The 21009-nt window shown below is 45.1% G+C and overlaps 2 protein-coding genes across 2 annotated transcripts in view; both read right to left on the bottom strand.

The window, feature by feature from the left end:
• The window catches only part of LOC118388062 (lipoxygenase homology domain-containing protein 1), a 12883-nt gene extending 11455 nt beyond the window's left edge, over positions 1-1428 (bottom strand). Inside the window, exons 1-2 of the mRNA XM_052525431.1 lie at positions 1318-1428; positions 973-1181 (exon numbers count right to left, since the gene is read on the bottom strand). Of these exons, the coding sequence (XP_052381391.1) occupies positions 973-1181; positions 1318-1390 (282 nt within the window). The 5' untranslated portion in view covers positions 1391-1428. The remainder of the gene's footprint in view (positions 1-972; positions 1182-1317) is intronic.
• Positions 1410-21009, bottom strand: part of LOC127906092 (lipoxygenase homology domain-containing protein 1-like) — a 40416-nt gene continuing 20816 nt past the window's right edge. The window contains exons 12-31 of the mRNA XM_052526030.1: positions 20270-20405; positions 19815-19969; positions 16973-17133; positions 13601-13677; positions 12894-13090; positions 12459-12651; positions 11886-12046; positions 9316-9655; positions 8182-8333; positions 7804-7937; positions 7521-7684; positions 6919-7023; positions 6679-6807; positions 6312-6476; positions 4126-4307; positions 3850-3966; positions 3429-3591; positions 2592-2746; positions 1544-1781; positions 1410-1447 (exon numbers count right to left, since the gene is read on the bottom strand). Coding sequence (XP_052381990.1) covers positions 1410-1447; positions 1544-1781; positions 2592-2746; positions 3429-3591; positions 3850-3966; positions 4126-4307; positions 6312-6476; positions 6679-6807; positions 6919-7023; positions 7521-7684; positions 7804-7937; positions 8182-8333; positions 9316-9655; positions 11886-12046; positions 12459-12651; positions 12894-13090; positions 13601-13677; positions 16973-17133; positions 19815-19969; positions 20270-20405 — 3162 coding nt within the window. The remainder of the gene's footprint in view (positions 1448-1543; positions 1782-2591; positions 2747-3428; positions 3592-3849; positions 3967-4125; positions 4308-6311; positions 6477-6678; positions 6808-6918; positions 7024-7520; positions 7685-7803; positions 7938-8181; positions 8334-9315; positions 9656-11885; positions 12047-12458; positions 12652-12893; positions 13091-13600; positions 13678-16972; positions 17134-19814; positions 19970-20269; positions 20406-21009) is intronic.

Here is a 21009-nt window from a genome sequence, read left to right as displayed (position 1 = left end):
AGTACACGTCCTGGTAATCCGTATGCGGCCTTGTGAATGTTGACCTGTTTAAAGGTCTTACTCACATCGGCTACGGAGAGCGTGATCACACAGTCGTCCGGAACAGCTGGTGCTCTCATGCATGCTTCAGTGTTGCTTGCCTCGAAGCGTGCACAGAAGTAATTTAGCTCGTCTGGTAGGCTCGTGTCACAGGCAGCTCGTGGCTGGGCTTCCCTTTGTAGTCCGTAATAGTTTGCAAGCCCTGCCACATCTGACGAGCGTTGGAGCCAGTGTAGTACGATTCGATCTTAGTCCTGTATTTACGCTTTGCATGTTTGATGGTTCGTCGGAGGGCATAGCGGGATTCCAGGGTTAGAGTCCAGCTCCTTGAAAGCGGCAGCTCTGCCCTTTAGCTCAGTACGGATGTTGCCTGTAATCCATGGCTACTGGTTGAGGTATGTACGTACGGTCACTGTGGGGACAATGTCATCGATGCATTTATTGATGAAGCTGGTGACTGATGTGGTATACTCCTTAATGCCACCGGGTGAGTCCCGGAACATATTCCAGTCCGTGCTAGCAAACCAGCCCTGCAGCTTAGCATCTGCGTCATCTGACCACTTCCGTATTGAGCGAGTCAGTGGTACTTCCTGCTTTCGTTTTTGCTTGTAAGCAGGAATCAGGAGGATAGAATTACAGTCAGATTTACCAAATTGAGGGTGAGGGAGATCTTTGTACATATTTCTGTGTGTGGAGTACAGGTGGTCTAAAGTTTTTTTTCCTCTGGTTGCACATTTAACATGCTGATAGAAATGAGGTAAAACCGATTTAAGTTGCCCTGCATTAAAGTCCTCAGCCACTAGGAGCGCCACCTCTGGATGGCTCTCCTAGAATGTGTCATGTAAATGCATCATAATGCAGAAACTGCATTGGCCCAACTCTTTACATACATGGCTCTGCTGGCATCTATTTCAGTCCATTTCAACTACTTACCTCCACTTTTTTAATCTCACCAACGTCAGCTCCATGAGCCTCGAAGGACTCCAGAGACCCAGACTCAAAGCACTTCTTCCCCCCAGGCAGTTCCAGCCACAGCCTCTGTGTCTGGGTGTGGTTTGGCCCCATGATGATCACATAGACCCTGCTGCAGGTACTGGCATCGTTTTCTTCCCCCGTGGAAATGGTGAAGTGGTATGGAATGACTGCAGAGACACAAGGTAATGTGTTTGATTGTATGTGTAAGGGTGAGCAACTGTTTCTCCAAACTCTGCCTCTGTGGGGGAGGGGGTTGTGAATGGATGTGTGTGTTTATATTAACAGCAGTGTGTGTTTACTGACTGGTGCTCTCCTTTTGGACGTCCTCCCCCTTCTTCTTCTTGTTCTTGTTCATGTTGCTGTCCACACTCTTCATGATCAGGGCTGAGCTCTTCTTACTGCCCTGGATAGTCTCCCTCTCCCCCTCGTAACCCTGAGAGAATACTCACAGATTTACACACACACACACACACACACACACACACACACACACACACACACACACACACACACACACACACACACACACCAAGGCCGAAAGGCCTCTGTAACAGTACCTTGACATAGAACATCCTTTCGATGCGTCTGTCCTCTCTCTTTCTGGACAGCCAGCGCTCACACAGGAACAGGAAGACCTCCTCCGTATCCTCGTCAACCACCTCCACCTGGTCCAGGTACCAATCAGCACTCATCATGCTGTTGTCATGGCGAATCTTCATTCTAAACACCTGACCCAGGTCCACCGCCTCAATGGTGAACTTATCCACCTGGAATAGAAGGCAGCGGCTCATACACTGAGTATACAAAATGTTATGGAGACCTGCTCTTTCCATGACAGACTGAATCCAGGTGAAAGCTGTGATCCCTTATTGATGTCACCTGTTAAATCCACTTCAATCAGTGTAGATGAAGGGGAGGTTAAAGAAGGATTTTTAAGCATTGAGACAATTTTGACATGGATTGTATGTGTGTCATTCAGAGGGTGAACAGGCAAGACAAAATATTTAAGTGCCTTTGAACATGGTAAGGTAGTAGGTGCCAGGTGCACCGGTTTGTGTCAAGAACTGCAATGCTGCTGGGGTTTTCACCCAGACTGCTGGGGTTTCCTGTATGTATCAAGAATGGTCCACCACCCAAAAGACATCCATCCAACTTGGCACAACTGTGGAAAGCAGAGGAGTCAAGGGCAAAAGGATTCTTAATGTTTTATACACTCAGTGTATACTGGCTCAAAATTATTGTACAATTTTATGCTGTGATGCAAAAGCCAATAAACATTCACATGAATGACAGAAAGGCCTAGTCAGGGATACGTAGTCAGGGATGCGTAGTCAGGGATACGTAGTCAGGGATACGTAGTCAGGGATACGTAGTCAGGGATATGTAGTCAGGGATACGTAGTCAGGGATACGTAGTCAGGGATACGCAGTCAGGGATACGTAGTCAGGGATACGTAGTCAGGGATACGTAGTCAGGGATACCTAGTCAGGGATACGTAGTCAGGGATACGTAGTCAGGGATACCTAGTCAGGGATACCGGGTTAGGGATACGGTAAGGTCTGTATTCTGTCTCTTACCGCTCCTCTCTCAAACTTGTTGCCGTTGGTCTCAGACTTGCTGAGTTTGCGCTCGCCAGTGTCTCCCAGGTCTCCGTAGATGGTCAGGAAGACGTTGGCATCGGTGCCTGCGTCGTAAACATCGCCCGTCATCACAGACACTTTGTAAGTGTGAGCTACGGGCAGAGATGGGCACAGATAACAGATAAGAAAACACAGATAGACAACCCACAGACGGAAGGCATAACAATGTACTGAAGTGTTCAAATGGGAACAAATTGCCGACACTCTGCATGACTGCAGAGGAGAAAGAGACCAATTTAAGCAGAAAACTGCCTCATTATTTACTTGGCAGACAAAGAGTCTGACAAACAAAGAGGTGCATTCTGCTGTAATGGCCAGCCTCCAGTGTGTATGTGTGTGTGTGTGTGTGTGTGTGTGTGTGTGTGTGTGTGTGTGTGTGTGTGTGTGTGTGTGTGTGTGTGTGTGTGTGTGTGTGTGTGTGTGTGTGTGTGTGTGTGTGTGTGTGTGTGTGTGTGTGTGTGTGTGTGTGTGTGTGTGTGTGTGTGTACTCGCCACTGAATCTTCCATCTCAGTGTGTGTGTGTGTGTGTGTGTGTGTGCGTGCGTGTGTGTGTGTGTGTGTGTGTGTGTGTGTGTGTGTGTGTGTGTGTGTGTGTGTGTGTGTGTGTGTGTGTGTGTGTGTGTGTGTGTGTGTGTGTGTGTGTGTGTGTTTTTGTTTGCGTGTTTGCACCAGCTGGTGTGTTTATGCGAGGCGTGTGTGCTTAGGCCTAAATGTGTGTGTGTGTGCGTGCGTGTGTGTGTTAGCGTGTGTTTGCATGTGTCTGTGTGTACGTACTCTCCAGTGCATCTTCCACCTCAACCTCGCTGACTTTCAGGGTACCATCTCGTAGTAGTTTCTCCGTTATGATGTCAGAAGGTACTAACTCTCTCACTGTTTCTCCATCATCCTCTGACTTGGCCAGCCAGCGCTCACATGGGAAGATAATAGTCTCCGACCCCTAGAGAAAGACAGAGCAGCAGTGTGTGACTGAATACACTCCAGGTCTCTCCAAGAGGAGAAAAGCACCACCTTGTGACTAAAAATGGTATTATTTTGATATACGAGTGAAGATGGGTGTAGTTTTACCCTTCCCCTAGACACTGGTCTTAGATCAGTTATTTGGACATTTGACCTAATGGTTGAGGTTAGGATTTGGGGAGAGTAAGCTGATTATAGATCTGTAACTGAGTAACAGAGTAGCCTTTCTCCTGTGTACCTTCCCCTTCCTCAGCAGTCGTCTGATCTCCACTCTGTCCAGGTGCCAGCCTCCGTTTAGCCCTCTGTTGTCATGACCAATACGGATCTTCTCTATGACATCACCCACGTCCTCCAACTCCACAATGTTACAGAAACATCATCATCATCATCATGAGGAACATTCTCATCATCCACATCATCCACATCCTTATCATCCTCATTCCAGAATAATATTTTCACTACACAGCTGTCTGCTCTTTACATTGTCTTATGGGTGACTACTGTCTGGTCGTACCTCAACGATGAACATGTCCTCAGCTCCCCTCTCAAAGTACATGGTCCTCTCCCTCTTGTTGACACAGAGAGACCTCTGCTGGGTGCACACCCCGTCTCGGCCGTAGAGCACGATGAACACATCTGCGTCTGTACCCGCTGCAAACAGGTCACTGGTGAACGTCTTGATCTCATAGGGCACAACTGTGACAGAGGGAAAACAAGGCTTAGGGTATGATATATCATTAGTGATGGGGGAAAAATATTGATACAGTTACATATCGCAATATCAATTTGTAAAAAAATATATACTGTATATTCACAGGGTACCAGTACCAGTCAAAAGTTTGGACACACCTACTCATTTAAGGGTTTTTCTTTATTTTGACTATTTTCTACATTGTGGAATAATTGTGAAGACATCAAAACTATGAAATAACACATATGGAATCATGTAGTAACCAAAAAGGTGTTAAACAAATCCAAATATATTTTACATTTGAGAATTTTCAATGTAGCCACCCTTTGCCTTGATGACAGCGTTGCACACTCTTGGCATTCTCTCAACCAGCTTCATGAGGTAGTCATCTGGAATGCATTTCAATTAACAGGTGTGTCTTGTAAAAAGTACATTTGTGGAATTTCTTTCCTTCTTAATGCATTTGAGCCAATCACCTCAAATAAGCAAAGAGAAATGACAGTCCAACATTACTTTAAGACATGAAGGTCAGTCAATTCAGAAAATGTCAAGAACTTTGAAAGTTTCTTAAAGTGCAGTCGCAAAAAACCATCAAACGCTATGATGAAACTGGCTCTCATGAGGACCACCACAGGAAAGAAAGACCCAGAGTTACCTCTGCTGCAGAGGATAAGTTCATTAGAGTTAACTGCACCTTAGATTTCAGCCCAAATAAATGCTTCACAGTCACATCTCAACATTAACTGTTCAGAGGAGACTGCATGAATCAGGCCTTCATGGTTGAATTGCTGCAAAGAAACCACTACTAAAGAACACCAATAAGAAAGGACTTGCTTGGGCCAAGAAACATGAGCAATGGACATTAAACCAGTGGAAATCAGTCCTTTGGTCTGATGAGTTCCAACCGCTGTGTCTTTGTGAGACGCAGGGTAGGTGAACGGATGATCTCCGCATGTGTGGTTCCCACCGTGAAGCAGGGTGGAGGAGGTGTGATGGTGTTGGGGTGCTTTGCTGGTAAGACTGCCAGTGATTTATTTAGAATTCAAGGCACACTTAACCAGCATGGCTACCACAGCATTCTGCAGCGATACGCAATCCCATCTGGTTTGCTTAGCTCATTTGTTTTTCAACAGGACAATGACCCAATACATCTCCAGGCTGTGTAAGGGCTATTTGACCAAGAAGGAGAGTGATGGAGTGCGGCATCAGATGACCTGGCCTCCACAATCACCGTACCTAAACCCAATTGAGATGGTTTGGGATGAGTTGGACCGCAGAGTGAAGGGAAAGCAGCCAACAAGTACTCAGCATATGTGGGAACTCCTTCAAGACTGTTGGAAAAGCATTCCAGGTGAAGCTGGTTGAGAGAATGCCAAGATTTTCCAAAGCTGTCATCAAGGCAAAGGGTGGATACTTTTGATGTCTTCACTATTGTTGTACAATGTAGAAAATAGTACAAATAAAGAAAAACCCTTGAATGAGTAGGTGTGTCCAAACTTTTGAACGGTAGTGTACATATATTATATTATTTTTAATTGTCTTGGTTTCTGTAGGTAGCTTGTTCTCCATCTTCTTTTTAAATGCTGAGCCAACATGTTTTCAGCACTTTTATTTCCCTGACTGATCAAAACTCATTTTGTCATGCTCTCTCTTGTCTCTCTGTAGCAGACAATCACAATAAATCGCAGTATCGAATCACAATACATATAGAATCGTGAGAATCGTGAGAATGGCATACATATTCTATTGGCATCTAAGTATCGGTATAATATTGTATTGTGAGGTCCCTGGCAATTCCCAGGCCTATATGGCATGGTATGCTAGTATAAGGTCCTGTATGATATGGGTTATCTACAATAAGTACAGGGTGCATTAGGCTGGCTCTTGGTATGCCAGGTATGGCCTTATATGGTTTGGATATAGGATAGTAACACTGTGTAGAGTAGTGGTATGCTAGTCGGCTATAACGTGGGTTATCTAAGTACAGTATGCTGCAGGTTGGTTCTTACATGGTGTGTAGAGCTCAGTCTGGAGGTCTGCAGGGAAGAGGTCCCTGACGATGGCCCCGTCGTCCTCTCCCTTATCCAGCCAGCGACCACAGGGGAACCTCAGCTTCTGGCCCAGGGAGGGGGCATCCACCTCTACCCAGTCCAGGAACCAGCCTGATGCTGCCCCTGTATAGGCATAACACATTATCACTGGAAGTGTGTGTGTGTGTGTGTGTGTGTGTGTGTGTGTGTGTGTGTGTGTGTGTGTGTGTGTGTGTGTGTGTGTGTGTGTGTGTGTGTGTGTGTGTGTGTGTGTGTGTGTGTGTGTGTGTGTGTGTGTGTGTGTGTGTGTGTGTACATATCATATATATGCATGAGCTTGTTTAACCTGAGTTGTCATGCCCTATGCGTATTTTCTTCAGTGTTCCAATATCCACAGCTTCCACTGTAAACTCATCGATCATGGCCTGCTCAAACTTATTCTTATGTAACTTGGATGCTTTCAGCATTATGATGCCTGTGAAAACACACAGCAGTAAATATCATAGTTAGTAGGATATAGAAATACACACGCTCTAGGACACAAACATGTATATCACCTATCTCAGTGTCTGTAAAGCATCGTTACCTGTATCATCCTTCATGCCGTACAGGATGGCGAACACGTTGGCATCAGTGCCCGCATACTTCTTGTCTCCAGTCTTTACCCTCATTGTGAAGGTGGTGGACATGGCTGACAGACACATCAACCAAATCAGATGACAATGTATTCATGATAATGCATTGTTATTATTCAGTCAAATCTAATGTTATATTGTATAACTGGTGATCAACAACACCTAGAGGTTAGCATGTGTTGTTTTCCAGAGGGAATAGAACATTAATACTTTGAATTTATTAAGGATCCCCATTAACTGCTGACTTGGTGGCAGCTACTCTTCCTGGGGTCCAGCAACATTAAGGCAGTTATATACAATTTAAAATAATACATGAGATTACATTTCATAACACTTTCACAACACATTAAGTGTGTTCCCTCAGGCAGCTACTCTACTACCACATATCTACAATAGAACATCCATGTGTACATGTGTGTAGAGTACATGTCTTATCATGTGTGTGTAAGCGTACAGCACAACATACAAAAATAACTGTTCTGAAAATAACGGGTGCAAACTCAACACAAGAGCAAACAATTAGCAATTAGCCTCCAGTGTGTCTGTGTCTCACCCTTCTGTTCCAGTCCGAGTGTTGCACTGGAGTTTTCCTCGTCATCATCATCATCATCATCCTCACCCTTCTTCATAAAGGCTTCGTCCACAGGGACCAGCTCCCTGGCAATCTGTCCATCATCTTCATCAATGGCCAGCCACCGTTTACATGGGAAGTAGTACCTAGAACACTACCGGGTCAGGTGTCTGTCTGCCTGCCTGCCTGCCTGTCTGTCTGTCTGTGACATGATAATAACTGATGTATGCTAATATTATTGTGTAATCATGTGCCCCCCCCTTACGTGGTGTCGTCTTTGTTGTCTACTATCTCCACCCTGTCCAGGAACCAGGCAGCATGAGGCTGGCTGTTGTCGTGACGAATCCTCAGCTTCTTCAGAATGCCCAGATCGATGGCCTGCATGGAGAACACGTCCTCCTGAACCCCGCAGTAAAACCATGGGAAAAGTCAGAGGTCAAAGGCATGATTACAAGGTTAATAAAAGGTTACTGTAGCCTGGAACATCTTTTTCAATGATCAATAGTTGTTCAATGCTTTAATTTATTGAATCAGGCACAAAGGTCAGAGGTCAAACAGCTAGGTCAATGGGAGAGAGGTCGTAGTTCAAGAGCCACCTGGATATTATTGACATCATCATCATATTGGTAGATTGCTTCCTCACCTGCCCCTTCTCAAATTTGTTGAGGTTGTTGGACTTTCTTAGTTTCCGCTCGCCCGTGTCACCGATCTCTCCGTAGATGTTGATGTAAACGTTGGCATCGGTTCCGGCTCCCCACATGGGGCCAGTAAACACATGGACCTCATAGGAGTTCTCTGTGGATCATCCAGATTCACAGAGTCACTCATTACATAATCCATGACCATACAATAACTCCAACTATTCACTCCCCTCCATCCTCCTATCAATGATGGGCTTCGTCCTTAACACACCAGATATAACTGATCTTGGTTCATATTGAAGTCAACGATTACTTGATGAATCAGGTGTGTTAAGTGCTGTGCGGAACAAAATCATGAACACACTGCGGCCCCCCAGGGCCAGACCCTGTGCTCTACCTCCACCCCCCTTCCCCAATACAAGTGTAAATAACGGACTATAAATTGTGCATTCCTGTAATATAATTTTTTTTAAACTTTTTTTATTTTTACCCCTTTTTCTCCCCAATTTCGTGGTATCCAATTGTTTTAGTAGCTACAATCTTGTCTCATCGCTACAACTCCCGTACGGGAGAGACGAAGGTTGAAAGCCATGCGTCCTCCGATACACAACCCACCAAGCCGCACTGCTTCTTAACACAGCGCCATCCAACCGGGAAGCCAGCCGCACCAATGTGTAGGAGGAAACACCGTGCACCTGGCAACCTTGGTTAGCGCGCACTGCACCCGGCCCGCCACAGGAGTCACTGGTGCGCAATGAGACAAGGATTTCCCTACCGGCCAAACCCTCCCTAACCCAGACGATGCTAGGCCAATTGTGCGTCGCCCCACGGACCTCACGGTCGCAGACGGTTACGACAGAGCCTGGGCGCAAACCCAGAGTCTCTGGTGGCGCAGCTGACGCTGCAGTACAGCACCTTAACCACTGCACCACCCGGGAGGACTCTTGTATTCTAATTATGCTCAAATGTTTATTCTATTCCACTGAGCCATTTACTATATGTTCATATTAATATATTTCATTTATTATTGTTGTTGCATTTTTGACAAGGAACCTGAAAGTAAGAATTTGGTTGGACAATGTATACCATGTGTATCCCGTACATAGGACTAATAAAACTTGAAACTTGAAGCCTACCCTCCAGGTCTCCGGGGTCCTCGGGTAGGAGCTCCACCACGATCTCCCCGTCCTCCTCGTCGCGGGCCAGCCAGCGATGACAGGGGAACGTCACGCTCTCTGTCACCTCCTGGAGCTCCGTCACGTACTCCTCCTCCTCATCCTCTTCTTTCTTCTTCTTTTTATTCTTCTTCTTGTCCTTCTTGTCATCCTTTGGTTTCTCCTTCACCACTTCCCTCTGTACCATGGCCATAGTGAGCCGCTTGATGTCCACCGTCTCAAGGAACCATCCGTCGCCCACGCCCCAACCATCGTGCCCGATGCGGATTTTGAATAATTTGCCCACGTTCAGCGCCTCGATCTGGGGGTTGAGAGACAGGAAGATAGGTGGTTATTTTTTATTTAATTTGATTTATTAGGATCCCCATTAGCCAACACCAATGGCGACAGCTAGTCTTACTGAGGTCTGATATATAACGAAAAATACATTAGAGATAAAATAATTTACAATTTCAATACATTTAAAAATATTAACATGTAGTGTGTGTGTACATCTATCAGCACTTTGCAGGACTAAGATAAGATAAGATCAAACTAGAGGCTGCAGGACTTGATCATATGACAGGACAATAATCAAGATAAGATCAAACTAGAGGCTGCAGGACTTTACCATATGACAGGACAATAATCAAGATAAGATCAAACTAGAGGCTGCAGGACTTGATCATATGACAGGACAATAATCAAGATAAGATCAAACTAGAGGCTGCAGGACTTGATCATATGACAGGACAATAATCAAGATAAGATCAAACTAGAGGCTGCAGGACTTGATCATATGACAGGACAATAATCAAGATAAGATCAAACTAGAGGCTGCACTTGGACAGGACAATAATCAAGATCATATGACAGGACAATAATCAAGATAAGATCAAACTAGAGGCTGCAGGACTTGATCATATGACAGGACAATAATCAAGATAAGATCAAACTAGAGGCTGCAGGACTTGATCATATGACAGGACAATAATCAAGATAAGATCAAACTAGAGGCTGCAGGACTTGATCATATGACAGGACAATAATCAAGATAAGATCAAACTAGAGGCTGCAGGACTTGATCATATGACAGGACAATAATCAAGATAAGATCAAACTAGAGGCTGCAGGACTTTATCATATGACAGGACAATAATCAAGATAAGATCAAACTAGAGGCTGCAGGACTTGACCATATGACAGGACAATAATCAAGATAAGATCAAACTAGAGGCTGCAGGACTTGACCATATGACAGGACAATAATCAAGATAAGATCAAACTAGAGGCTGCAGGACTTGACCATATGACAGGACAATAATCAAGATAAGATCAAACTAGAGGCTGCAGGACTTGACCATATGACAGGACAATAATCAAGATAAGATCAAACTAGAGGCTGCAGGACTTGACCATATGACAGGACAATAATCAAGATAAGATCAAACTAGAGGCTGCAGGACTTGATCATATGACAGGACAATAATCAAGATAAGATCAAACTAGAGGCTGCAGGACTTGATCATATGACAGGACAATAATCAAGATAAGATCAAACTAGAGGCTGCAGGACTTGACCATATGACAGGACAATAATCAAGATAAGATCAAACTAGAGGCTGCAGGACTTGATCATATGACAGGACAATAATCAAGATAAGATCAAACTAGAGGCTGCAGGACTTGACCATATGACAGGACAATAATCAAGATAAGATCAAACTAGAGGCTGCAGGACTTGACCATATGACAGGACAATAATCAAGATAAGATCAAACTAGAGGCTGCAGGACTTGACCATATGACAGGACAATAATCAAGATAAGATCAAACTAGAGGCTGCAGGACTGGCTTTGTGGAGTGTGATGTAAAACAAAAACACCTAGAGGTTAGAATGTGTTGTTTTCCAGAGGGAATAGAACATTAATACTTTGTATTTATTAAGGATCCCCATTAACTGCTGACTTGGTGGCAGCTACTCTTCCTGGGGTCCAGCAACATTAAGGCAGTTATATACAATTTAAAATAATACATGAGATTACATTTCATAAGACTTTCACAACACATTAAGTGTTTGCCCTCAGGCCACTACTCTACTACCACATATCTACAATAGAACATCCATGTGTACGTGTGTATAGCGTACATGTCTTATCATGTGTGTGTAAGCGTACAGCACAACATACAAAAATAACTGTTCTGAAAATCACAGGCGCAAACTCAACACAAGAGCAAACAATTAGCAATTAGCCTCCAGTGTGTCTGTCTCACCCTTCTGAGAGCCTGCAGAGCAGAGCATCTCTTTATTACCGACAGACCTCTCCCCATCTTTACAATTTTGAGATTTGTCATCATCAACTCCACTCCACAACATGGCAGAATTACTGATTTCATGCTTCTCAAAACCAATGATAGCTGTACTCTTCAAGAATCCATCCAATTCACAAAGGGAAAATCATTTCCTTCCCACAATTTGAACCCAATCAATGTGTAGTCAGTAGACTACTATTACTGGTTCACTGACTGTGTCAGAACAAGGTGATCCAGACCTTATAGATCTCTGTGGTCCCGCGCTCAAAGTTGTTGGAGCGGCTCTTGAGGCTGATGAGCTCGGTCTTGCCCTCCTCTCCGTAGATCTGGCAGAACACATTGGCGTTGGTGCCGCCATTGCGCATGTTCCCCGTGACCACTGTGACCTCGTAGTTAATCACTGCAAACCAGAGGGCAGAGCAACATGTCACTAACCAATTAAACCATGGCAGGATGATGGAGAGTGGGGACTAATGCACCACAATCCATCATAATCCCTAAGTAGGCCATCAGTGCTTATTACTGGACAGAACTGTATTCATCTAGTCACGTCATCTGATTACAGGTTGTTTCAGTGATAATAGACGTTTTCTATCATTTTGACTGTTCCTGTACTTTACATTGGGTTTTCTTGTGACAACTCTGGTAGCTACATTGTGTGTACAAATGCCCCAGAGTGTATTTGAAATCTCTGGTATATTGCACAGTGTGTATAAATATTACACTGTAAATATATGTATTCTCTGGCACAGTATGTACTGTATAATACATGCATTATCTCAGAATATCCAATCTAGTAAATTGTCTGTTACGTTTCTCGATGTCCAGGGTCTCGCTGGGATAGATCTCCACCTCCACCTTGCCGTCAGCCTCATCCTTACACAGCCAGCGATGGCTGGGGAACTGGTACTGCTTCCCATGGACCGGAACAATGATCCGGACACTGTCCAGGAACCAACCAGCACGCAGACCCTCGTTAGTGTGGCCTATCAGAAGACGGTGGATCTACAGAGATAGAAACCAGGAAGTAAGAATGAGGATGGATGGTCATTTAGTAGATGTTTTTATCCAGTTAACATGATCTGTATGAGACCCTGATGTTTAATAAAGCACCATACAACTCCAAGAAACTGAGACATACACTATAATTACCTACTGTTGGGATGAGTTGGTTTAAATTAGACAACTATAATCTATGTTTCTAGGTTTCTGATCATGTATTCTATAAAACATAAAAAATGACACACTTGTCCGATGTCATAGGTCTCGACTGTGAAGATATCAGTTTGGCCCGTCTCATAGTAGTTACTCAGGTCGTTGTCCGAGACCACCAGGAGTATCCTCGTGGTGTCGCCCTTCTCTCCGTACAACTTAACAAACACCTTGGAGTCCGAGCTGGCCCCGTTGATGTTGCCTGTCTTCACCGAGATATGGTAGTTGACATCTTAAAAGACATATGAGGCATGGGTTTTTCCTCTTGTAGACACACACACAACTTTAAATGGGGCCTTGAGTTTTTCATGTTTATGTTCAGATTACATTTTTTCATTGTACTGTATATTCACACTAGCTACAGAATGTATAATGAATAAAGTATAATGTTTCTCCTACAGATACGCTATCTTAATTTGACCAGTTTCTCACAACAAGAAATGTATGCAGGAAATGTGAATTATTAGGTGATTTATAATTAATGGACATTTTTATAAGAGTTGATGTTTTTTTTGTTAGGATAAATCAAGTCTTAACGTGGAAATTAAAGTGATCATTACAAACTTGACAAGCCTTTTTAAACCTCGGTACACTACAATTTGCATTTGCTGCTGCGCAGGAAAATTCACTGTGACAGAGTGATCAAATTAGGATAGAACACCTGTACTGGACAAACTGTCTTTCTATTTGTGCAAATAAACTGTAAAGTGTAAAGTGTTTGTCTGTTTCATGGTTGACTCACTGTGGAGACGCAGACCATCTCCTGCTGGCACTAACTCACGAACGATCTGTCCATCGTCCTCATTCCGGTCCAACCACCTGGCATAAAATACACCCAAAAGGAGATACTCCATTTGAATCAACCGCACCTCTACAAGGCACAGGTATACAACCTAAAACACTTTCACTCAACATTGCTTAATGTATAGCCTAGAGGTTGAAAGAGGAAAGTGTTATGGTGTAACAGGGCACCCCAGACTTGGTTTAGCTTCAGTTACTGGAGGGAGAGAGACCTGGCTGGCCACAGTGTGTTTAGTCCCTATTTGTAATAGGATGCTGGTCCATCAGCTGGCTAACTGGTTAAGCGAGGCAATTGGAGACCTGCCAATAGAGACAGACTGGGCGTGGCCAGGCCAGATGACTGTCTTCCCTGAGGCTGTATGGTTGGTAATGAAACGCTGTATGATTGGCTGTTTGGTGCTGTAGTTGTTACTTGTGATTGAATTAATTTCATTATTAAGTAAAAGGTCACTGGGCACAACACAAGTCCATGAAGATGCTTCCCTGTGCACTACAAGTCCATGAAGATGCTTCCCTGTGCACTACAAGTCTATGAAGGTGCTTCCTTGTGCACTACAAGTCCATGAAGATGCTTCCCACTACAAGTCCATGAAGGTGCTTCCCTGTGCACTACAAGTCCATGAAAGGTGCTTCCCTGCACAGGACAAGTCTATGAAGGTGCTTCCTTACTACTTTCCTGTGCAAGTCCATGAAGATGCTTCCCTGTGCACTACAAGTCCATGAAGGTGCTTCCCTGTGCACTACAAGTCCATGAAGATGCTTCCCTGTGCCATGAAGATGCTTCCCTGTGCACTACAAGTCCATGAAGATGCTTCCCTGTGCACTACAAGTCCATGAAGGTGCTTCCCTATGCACAGGACAAGTCTATGAAGGTGCTTCCTTATGCACAGCAGAAGTCTATGAAGGTTCTTCCCTGTGCACTACAAGTCCATGAAGATGCTTCCCTGTGCACTACAAGTCCATGAAGGTGCTTCCCTGTGCACTACAAGTCCATGAAGATGCTTCCCTGTGCACTACAAGTCCATGAAGGTGCTTCCCTGTGCACTACAAGTCCATGAAGATGCTTCCCTGTGCACTACAAGTCCATGAAGGTGCTTCCCTGTGCACTACAAGTCCATGAAGATGCTTCCCTGTGCACTACAAGTCCATGAAGGTGCTTCCCTATGCACAGCACAAGTCTATGAAGGTTATTCCCTGTGCACAGCACAAGTCTTTGAAGGTGCTTCCCTGTGCACTACAAGTCCATGAAGATGCTTCCCTGTGCACTACAAGTCCATGAAGGTGCTTCCCTGTGCACTACAAGTCCATGAAGATGTTTCCCTGTGCACTACAAGTCCATGAAGGTGCTTCCCTGTGCACTACAAGTCCATGAAGGTGCTTCCCCGTGCACAGCACAAGTCTTTGAAGGTGCTTCACTGTGCACAGCACAAGTCTATGAAGGTGCTTCTTTGTGCACAGCACAAGTCCATGAAGGTGCTTTCCTGTGTACAGCACAAGTCTTTGAAGGTGCTTCCCTGTGCACTACAAGTCCCTGGAGGTTCTTCCCTGTGCACTACAAGTCCATGAAGGTGCTTCCCTGTGCACTACAAGTCCATGAAGATGTTTCCCTGTGCACTACAAGTCCATGAAGGTGCTTCCCTGTGCACTACAAGTCCATGAAGATGTTTCCCTGTGCACTACAAGTCCATGAAGGTGCTTCCCTGTGCACTACAAGTCCATGAAGATGTTTCCCTGTGCACTACAAGTCCATGAAGGTGCTTCCCTGTGCACTACAAGTCCATGAAGGTGCTTCCCCGTGCACAGCACAAGTCTTTGAAGGTGCTTCACTGTGCACAGCACAAGTCTATGAAGGTGCTTCTTTGTGCACAGCACAAGTCCATGAAGGTGCTTTCCTGTGTACAGCACAAGTCTTTGAAGGTGCTTCCCTGTGCACTACAAGTCCCTGGAGGTTCTTCCCTGTGCACTACACGTCCATGAAGGTTCTTCCCTGTGCACTACAAGTCTATGAAGGTTCTTCCCTGTGCACTACACGTCCATGAAGGTTCTTCCCTGTGCACTACAAGTCCATGAAGGTGCTTCCCTGTGCACTACAAGTCCATGAAGATGCTTTCCTGTGCACTACAAGTCCATGAAGGTGCTTCCCGGTGTACTACAAGTCCATGAAGGTGCTTCCTTGTGCACAGCACAAGTCTATGAAGGTGCTTCCCTGTGTACAGGACAAGTCTTTGAAGGTGCTCCCCTGTGCACTACAAGTCCATGAAGGTGCTTCCCTGTGCACATCACAAGTCCATGAAGGTGCTTCCCTGTACACAGCACAAGTCCATGAAGGTGCTTCCCTGTACACATCACAAGTCCATGAAGGTGCTTCCCTGTACACAGCACAAGTCCATGAAGGTGCTTCCCTGTGCACTACAAGTCTATGAAGGTTCTTCCCTGTGCACAGCACACGTCTTTGATGGTGCTTACCTGTGCACTACAAGTCTATGAAGGTGCTTCCCTGTGCACTACAAGTCTATGAAGGTTCTTCCCTGTGCACTACAAGTCAATGAAGATGCTTCCCTGTGCACTACAAGTCCATGAAGATGCTTCCCTGTGCACTACAAGTCCATGAAGGTGCTTCCCTGTGCACAGCACAAGTCTATGAAGGTGCTTCCTTGTGCACAGCACAAGTCTATGAAGGTTCTTCCCTGTGCACTACAAGTCTATGAAGGTTCTTCCCTGTGCACTACAAGTCCATGAATATGCTTCCCTGTGCACTACAAGTCCATGAAGGTGCTTCCCTGTGCACTACAAGTCCATGAAGTTGCTTCCCTGTGCACTACAAGTCCATGAAGATGCTTCCCTGTGCACTACAAGTCCATGAAGGTGCTTCCCAGTGTACTACAAGTCCATGAAGGTGCTTCCCTGTGCACAGCACAAGTCTATGAAGGTGCTTCCTTGTGCACAGCACAAGTATATGAAGGTGCTTTCCTGTGTACAGCACAAGTCTATGAAGGTGCTTCCCTGTGTACAGCACAAGTCTTTGAAGGTGCTTCCCTGTGCACTACAAGTCCACGAAGGTGCTTCCCTGTGCACATCACAAGTCCATGAAGGTGCTTCCCTGTACACAGCACAAGTCCATGAAGGTGCTTCCCTGTACACAGCACAAGTCCATGAAGGTGCTTCCCTGTGCACAGCACAAGTCCATGAAGGTGCTTCCCTGTGCACAGCACAAGTCCATGAAGGTTCATCCCATGAAAGTAATTTCCCAAACTCTCAGTAAACTGATGGAATGTTAATTTCAGTAAATTGGCTGATTGGCTGGTTGACTTGCCTGTTACAGGGGAACTCTATGGCCGCAGACTCTGGTTGGCCCTCCTCCCTGACCAACACCTTATCCAGGAACCAACCACAGCCTCCACCCCTCCCATCATGGCCGATACGCACCCTGCGCACCTGCCCCAACGACACCGCCTCGGTCAGAAACTCATCGGCCTGTGGAGAAATGAGGGAGATAAACCGCTCAAAACCAAGTTAACCCACTGAGCTAAAGCCTAGATATTAGATCTGGGAGCTAACACAAGTCTTCAGGTCTCAGGAAGGTTTACTGATTGCATGAGCATCATTCACTGAACCACCTACACTACATTTACACCCAGGTACTCCTGAACCACCTACACTACATATACACCCAGATACTCCTAAACCACCTACACTACATATACACCCAGATACTCCTGAACCACCTACACTACATATACACCCAGATACTCCTGAACCACCTACACTACATATACACCCAGGTACTTCTGAACCACCTACACTACATATACACCCAGGTACTTCTGAACCACCTACACTACAGATACACCCAGGTACTTCTGAACCACCTACAATACATATACATCCAGGTACTCCTGAACCACCTACACTACATATACACCCAGGTACTCCTGAACCACCTACACTACAGATACACCCAGGTACTCCTGAACCACCTACACTACATATACACCCAGGTACTTCTGAACCACCTACACTACATATACACCCAGGTACTTCTGAACCACCTACACTACAGATACACCCAGGTACTTCTGAACCACCTACAATACATATACATCCAGGTACTCCTGAACCACCTACACTACATATACACCCAGGTACTCCTGAACCACCTACACTACAGATACACCCATGTACTCCTGAACCACCTACACTACATATACACCCAGGTACTTCTGAACCACCTACACTACATATACACCCAGGTACTTCTGAACCACCTACACTACATATACACCCAGGTACTCCTGAACCACCTACACTACATATACACCCAGGTACTTCTGAACCACCTACAATACATATACATACATATACCCAGGTACTCCTGAACCACCTACAATACATATACACCCAGGTACTCCTGAACCACCTACACTACATATACACCCAGGTACTCCTGAACCACCTACACTACATAAACACCCAGGTACTCCTGAACCACCTACACTACATATACACCCAGGTACTCCTGAACCACCTACACTACATAAACACCCAGGTACTCCTGAACCACCTACACTACATAAACACCCAGGTACTCCTGAACCACCTACACTACATATACACCCAGGTACTCCTAAACCACCTACACTACAGATACACCCAGGTACTTCTGAACCACCTACAATACATATACACCCAGATACTCCTGAACCACCTACACTACATATACACCCATGTACTCCTGAACCACCTACACTACATAAACACCCAGGTACTCCTGAACCACCTACACTACAGATACACCCATGTACTCCTGAACCACCTACACTACAGATACACCCAGGTACTTCTGAACCACCTACAATACATATACACCCAGGTACTCCTGAACCACCTACACTACATATACACCCAGGTACTCCTGAACCACCTACACTACAGATACACCCAGGTACTCCTGAACCACCTACACTACATATACACCCATGTACTCCTGAACCACCTACACTACATATACACCCAGGTACTCCTGAACCACCTACACTACATATACACCCAGGTACTCCTGAACCACCTACACTACATATACACCCAGGTACTCCTGAACCACCTACACTACATATACACCCAGGTACTCCTGAACCACCTACACTACATATACACCCAGGTACTCCTGAACCACCTACACTACATATACACCCAGGTACTCCTGAACCACCTACACTACATATACACCCAGGTACTCCTGAACCACCTACACTACATAAACACCCAGGTACTCCTGAACCACCTACACTACATATACACCCAGGTACTCCTGAACCACCTACACTACATATACACCCAGGTACTCCTAAACCACCTACAATACATATACACCCAGGTACTCCTGAACCACCTACACTATATAAACACCCAGGTACTCCTGAACCACCTACACTACATATACACCCAGGTACTCCTGAACCACCTACACTACATATACACCCAGGTACTCCTGAACCACCTACACTACATATACACCCAGGTACTCCTAAACCACCTACAATACATATACACCCAGGTACTCCTGAACCACCTACACTACATATACACCCAGGTACTCCTGAACCACCTACACTACATATACACCCAGGTACTCCTGAACCACCTACACTACAGATACACCCAGGTACTCCTGAACCACCTACACTACATATACACCCAGGTACCCCTGAACCACCTACACTACAGATACACCCAGGTACTCCTGAACCACCTACACTACATATACACCCATGTACTCCTGAACCACCTACACTACATATACACCCAGGTACTCCTAAACCACCTACACTACAGATACACCCAGGTACTCCTAAACCACCTACACTACAGATACACCCAGGTACTCCTGAGCCACCTACACTACAGATACACCCAGGTACTCCTGAACCACCTACACTACATATACACCCAGGTACTTCTGAACCACCTACAATACATATACACCCATGTACTCCTGAACCACCTACACTACATATACACCCATGTACTCCTGAACCACCTACACTACATAAACACCCAGGTACTCCTGAACCACCTACACTACATTTACACCCAGGTACTCCTAAACCACCTACACTACAGATACACCCAGGTACTCCTAAACCACCCCTACTCACGTTGCCCTTTTCAAACTTGTTGACGTTGTTTTTGCTGAGGAACATGAGTCGATCCCCTGTGTCTCCCAGGTCCCCGATCACATTAAGGAATACGCTGGCATCAGTGCCACCTCCACTCACTTTCCCAGTACAGATGGTGATGCGATACTTCAGCACTGAGAAGTATATAATGTTAACATTCTCTGTGATGATTATAAACATTCTTAATTGGACAAGAGTATTAATAAGTATTCATGCAATGTTTGCAGGTATGCGGTTGTCATACCGATATGTGGTTTTAGTGTGTGTGTGTGTGTGTGTGTGTGTGTGTGTGTGTGTGTGTGTGTGTGTGTGTGTGTGTGTGTGTGTGTGTGTGTGTGTGTGTGTGTGTGTGTGTGTGTGTGTGTGTGTGTGTGTGTGTGTGTGTGTGTGTGTGTGTGTACATGCATGTGTATGAGAGTATGTGTGGGTCCTACGTAGTAACGGCTCTGGGATGAGAGCTCCGGTGGCGGGCAGCTCTCTGATGATCTCATTATCGTCCTCGTTGATGTCCAGCCAGCGGCCACAGTTAAACGAGTATTTCTCCCTTGTCAGAGTCTTCATCACCGTGGCCTGGGGTAAGACACCGACATAACACTTAAATAGGGGACTTCAAAAAACATATAAATAGTTCTTCCTGACTCTGTGACCTGAGCTATTATAGCCTGGTTTATTGCCTATAACTAGGGCCCAGAGTTCCAGATCAGGTCACATGGAAAGATAAAACTCAGACTTGTGTATAATATACAGTGCCTTGCGAAAGTATTCGCCCCCCTTGAACTTTGCGACCTTTTGCCACATTTCAGGCTTCAAACATAAAGATATAAAACTGTATTTTTTTGTGAAGAATCAACAACAAGTGGGACACAATCATGAAGTGGAACGACATTTATTGGATATTTCAAACTTTTTTAACAAATCAAAAACTGAAAAATTAGGCGTGCAAAATTATTCCGCCCCCTTTACTTTCAGTGCAGCAAACTCTCTCCAGAAGTTCAGTGAGGATCTCTGAATGATCCAATGTTGACCTAAATTACTAATGATGATAAATACAATCCACCTGTGTGTAATCAAGTCTCCGTATAAATGCACCTGCACTGTGATAGTCTCAGAGGTCCGTTAAAAGCGCAGAGAGCATCATGAAGAACAAGGAACACACCAGGCAGGTCCGAGATAC

Source organism: Oncorhynchus keta, chromosome 9 (assembly GCF_023373465.1).
Source record: "Oncorhynchus keta strain PuntledgeMale-10-30-2019 chromosome 9, Oket_V2, whole genome shotgun sequence".
In the NCBI taxonomy this organism is placed as follows: Eukaryota; Metazoa; Chordata; class Actinopteri; order Salmoniformes; family Salmonidae; genus Oncorhynchus; species Oncorhynchus keta.
The sequence above is the reverse complement of the archived record's forward strand: the minus strand, read 5'-3'. Positions and strand labels throughout refer to the sequence as shown.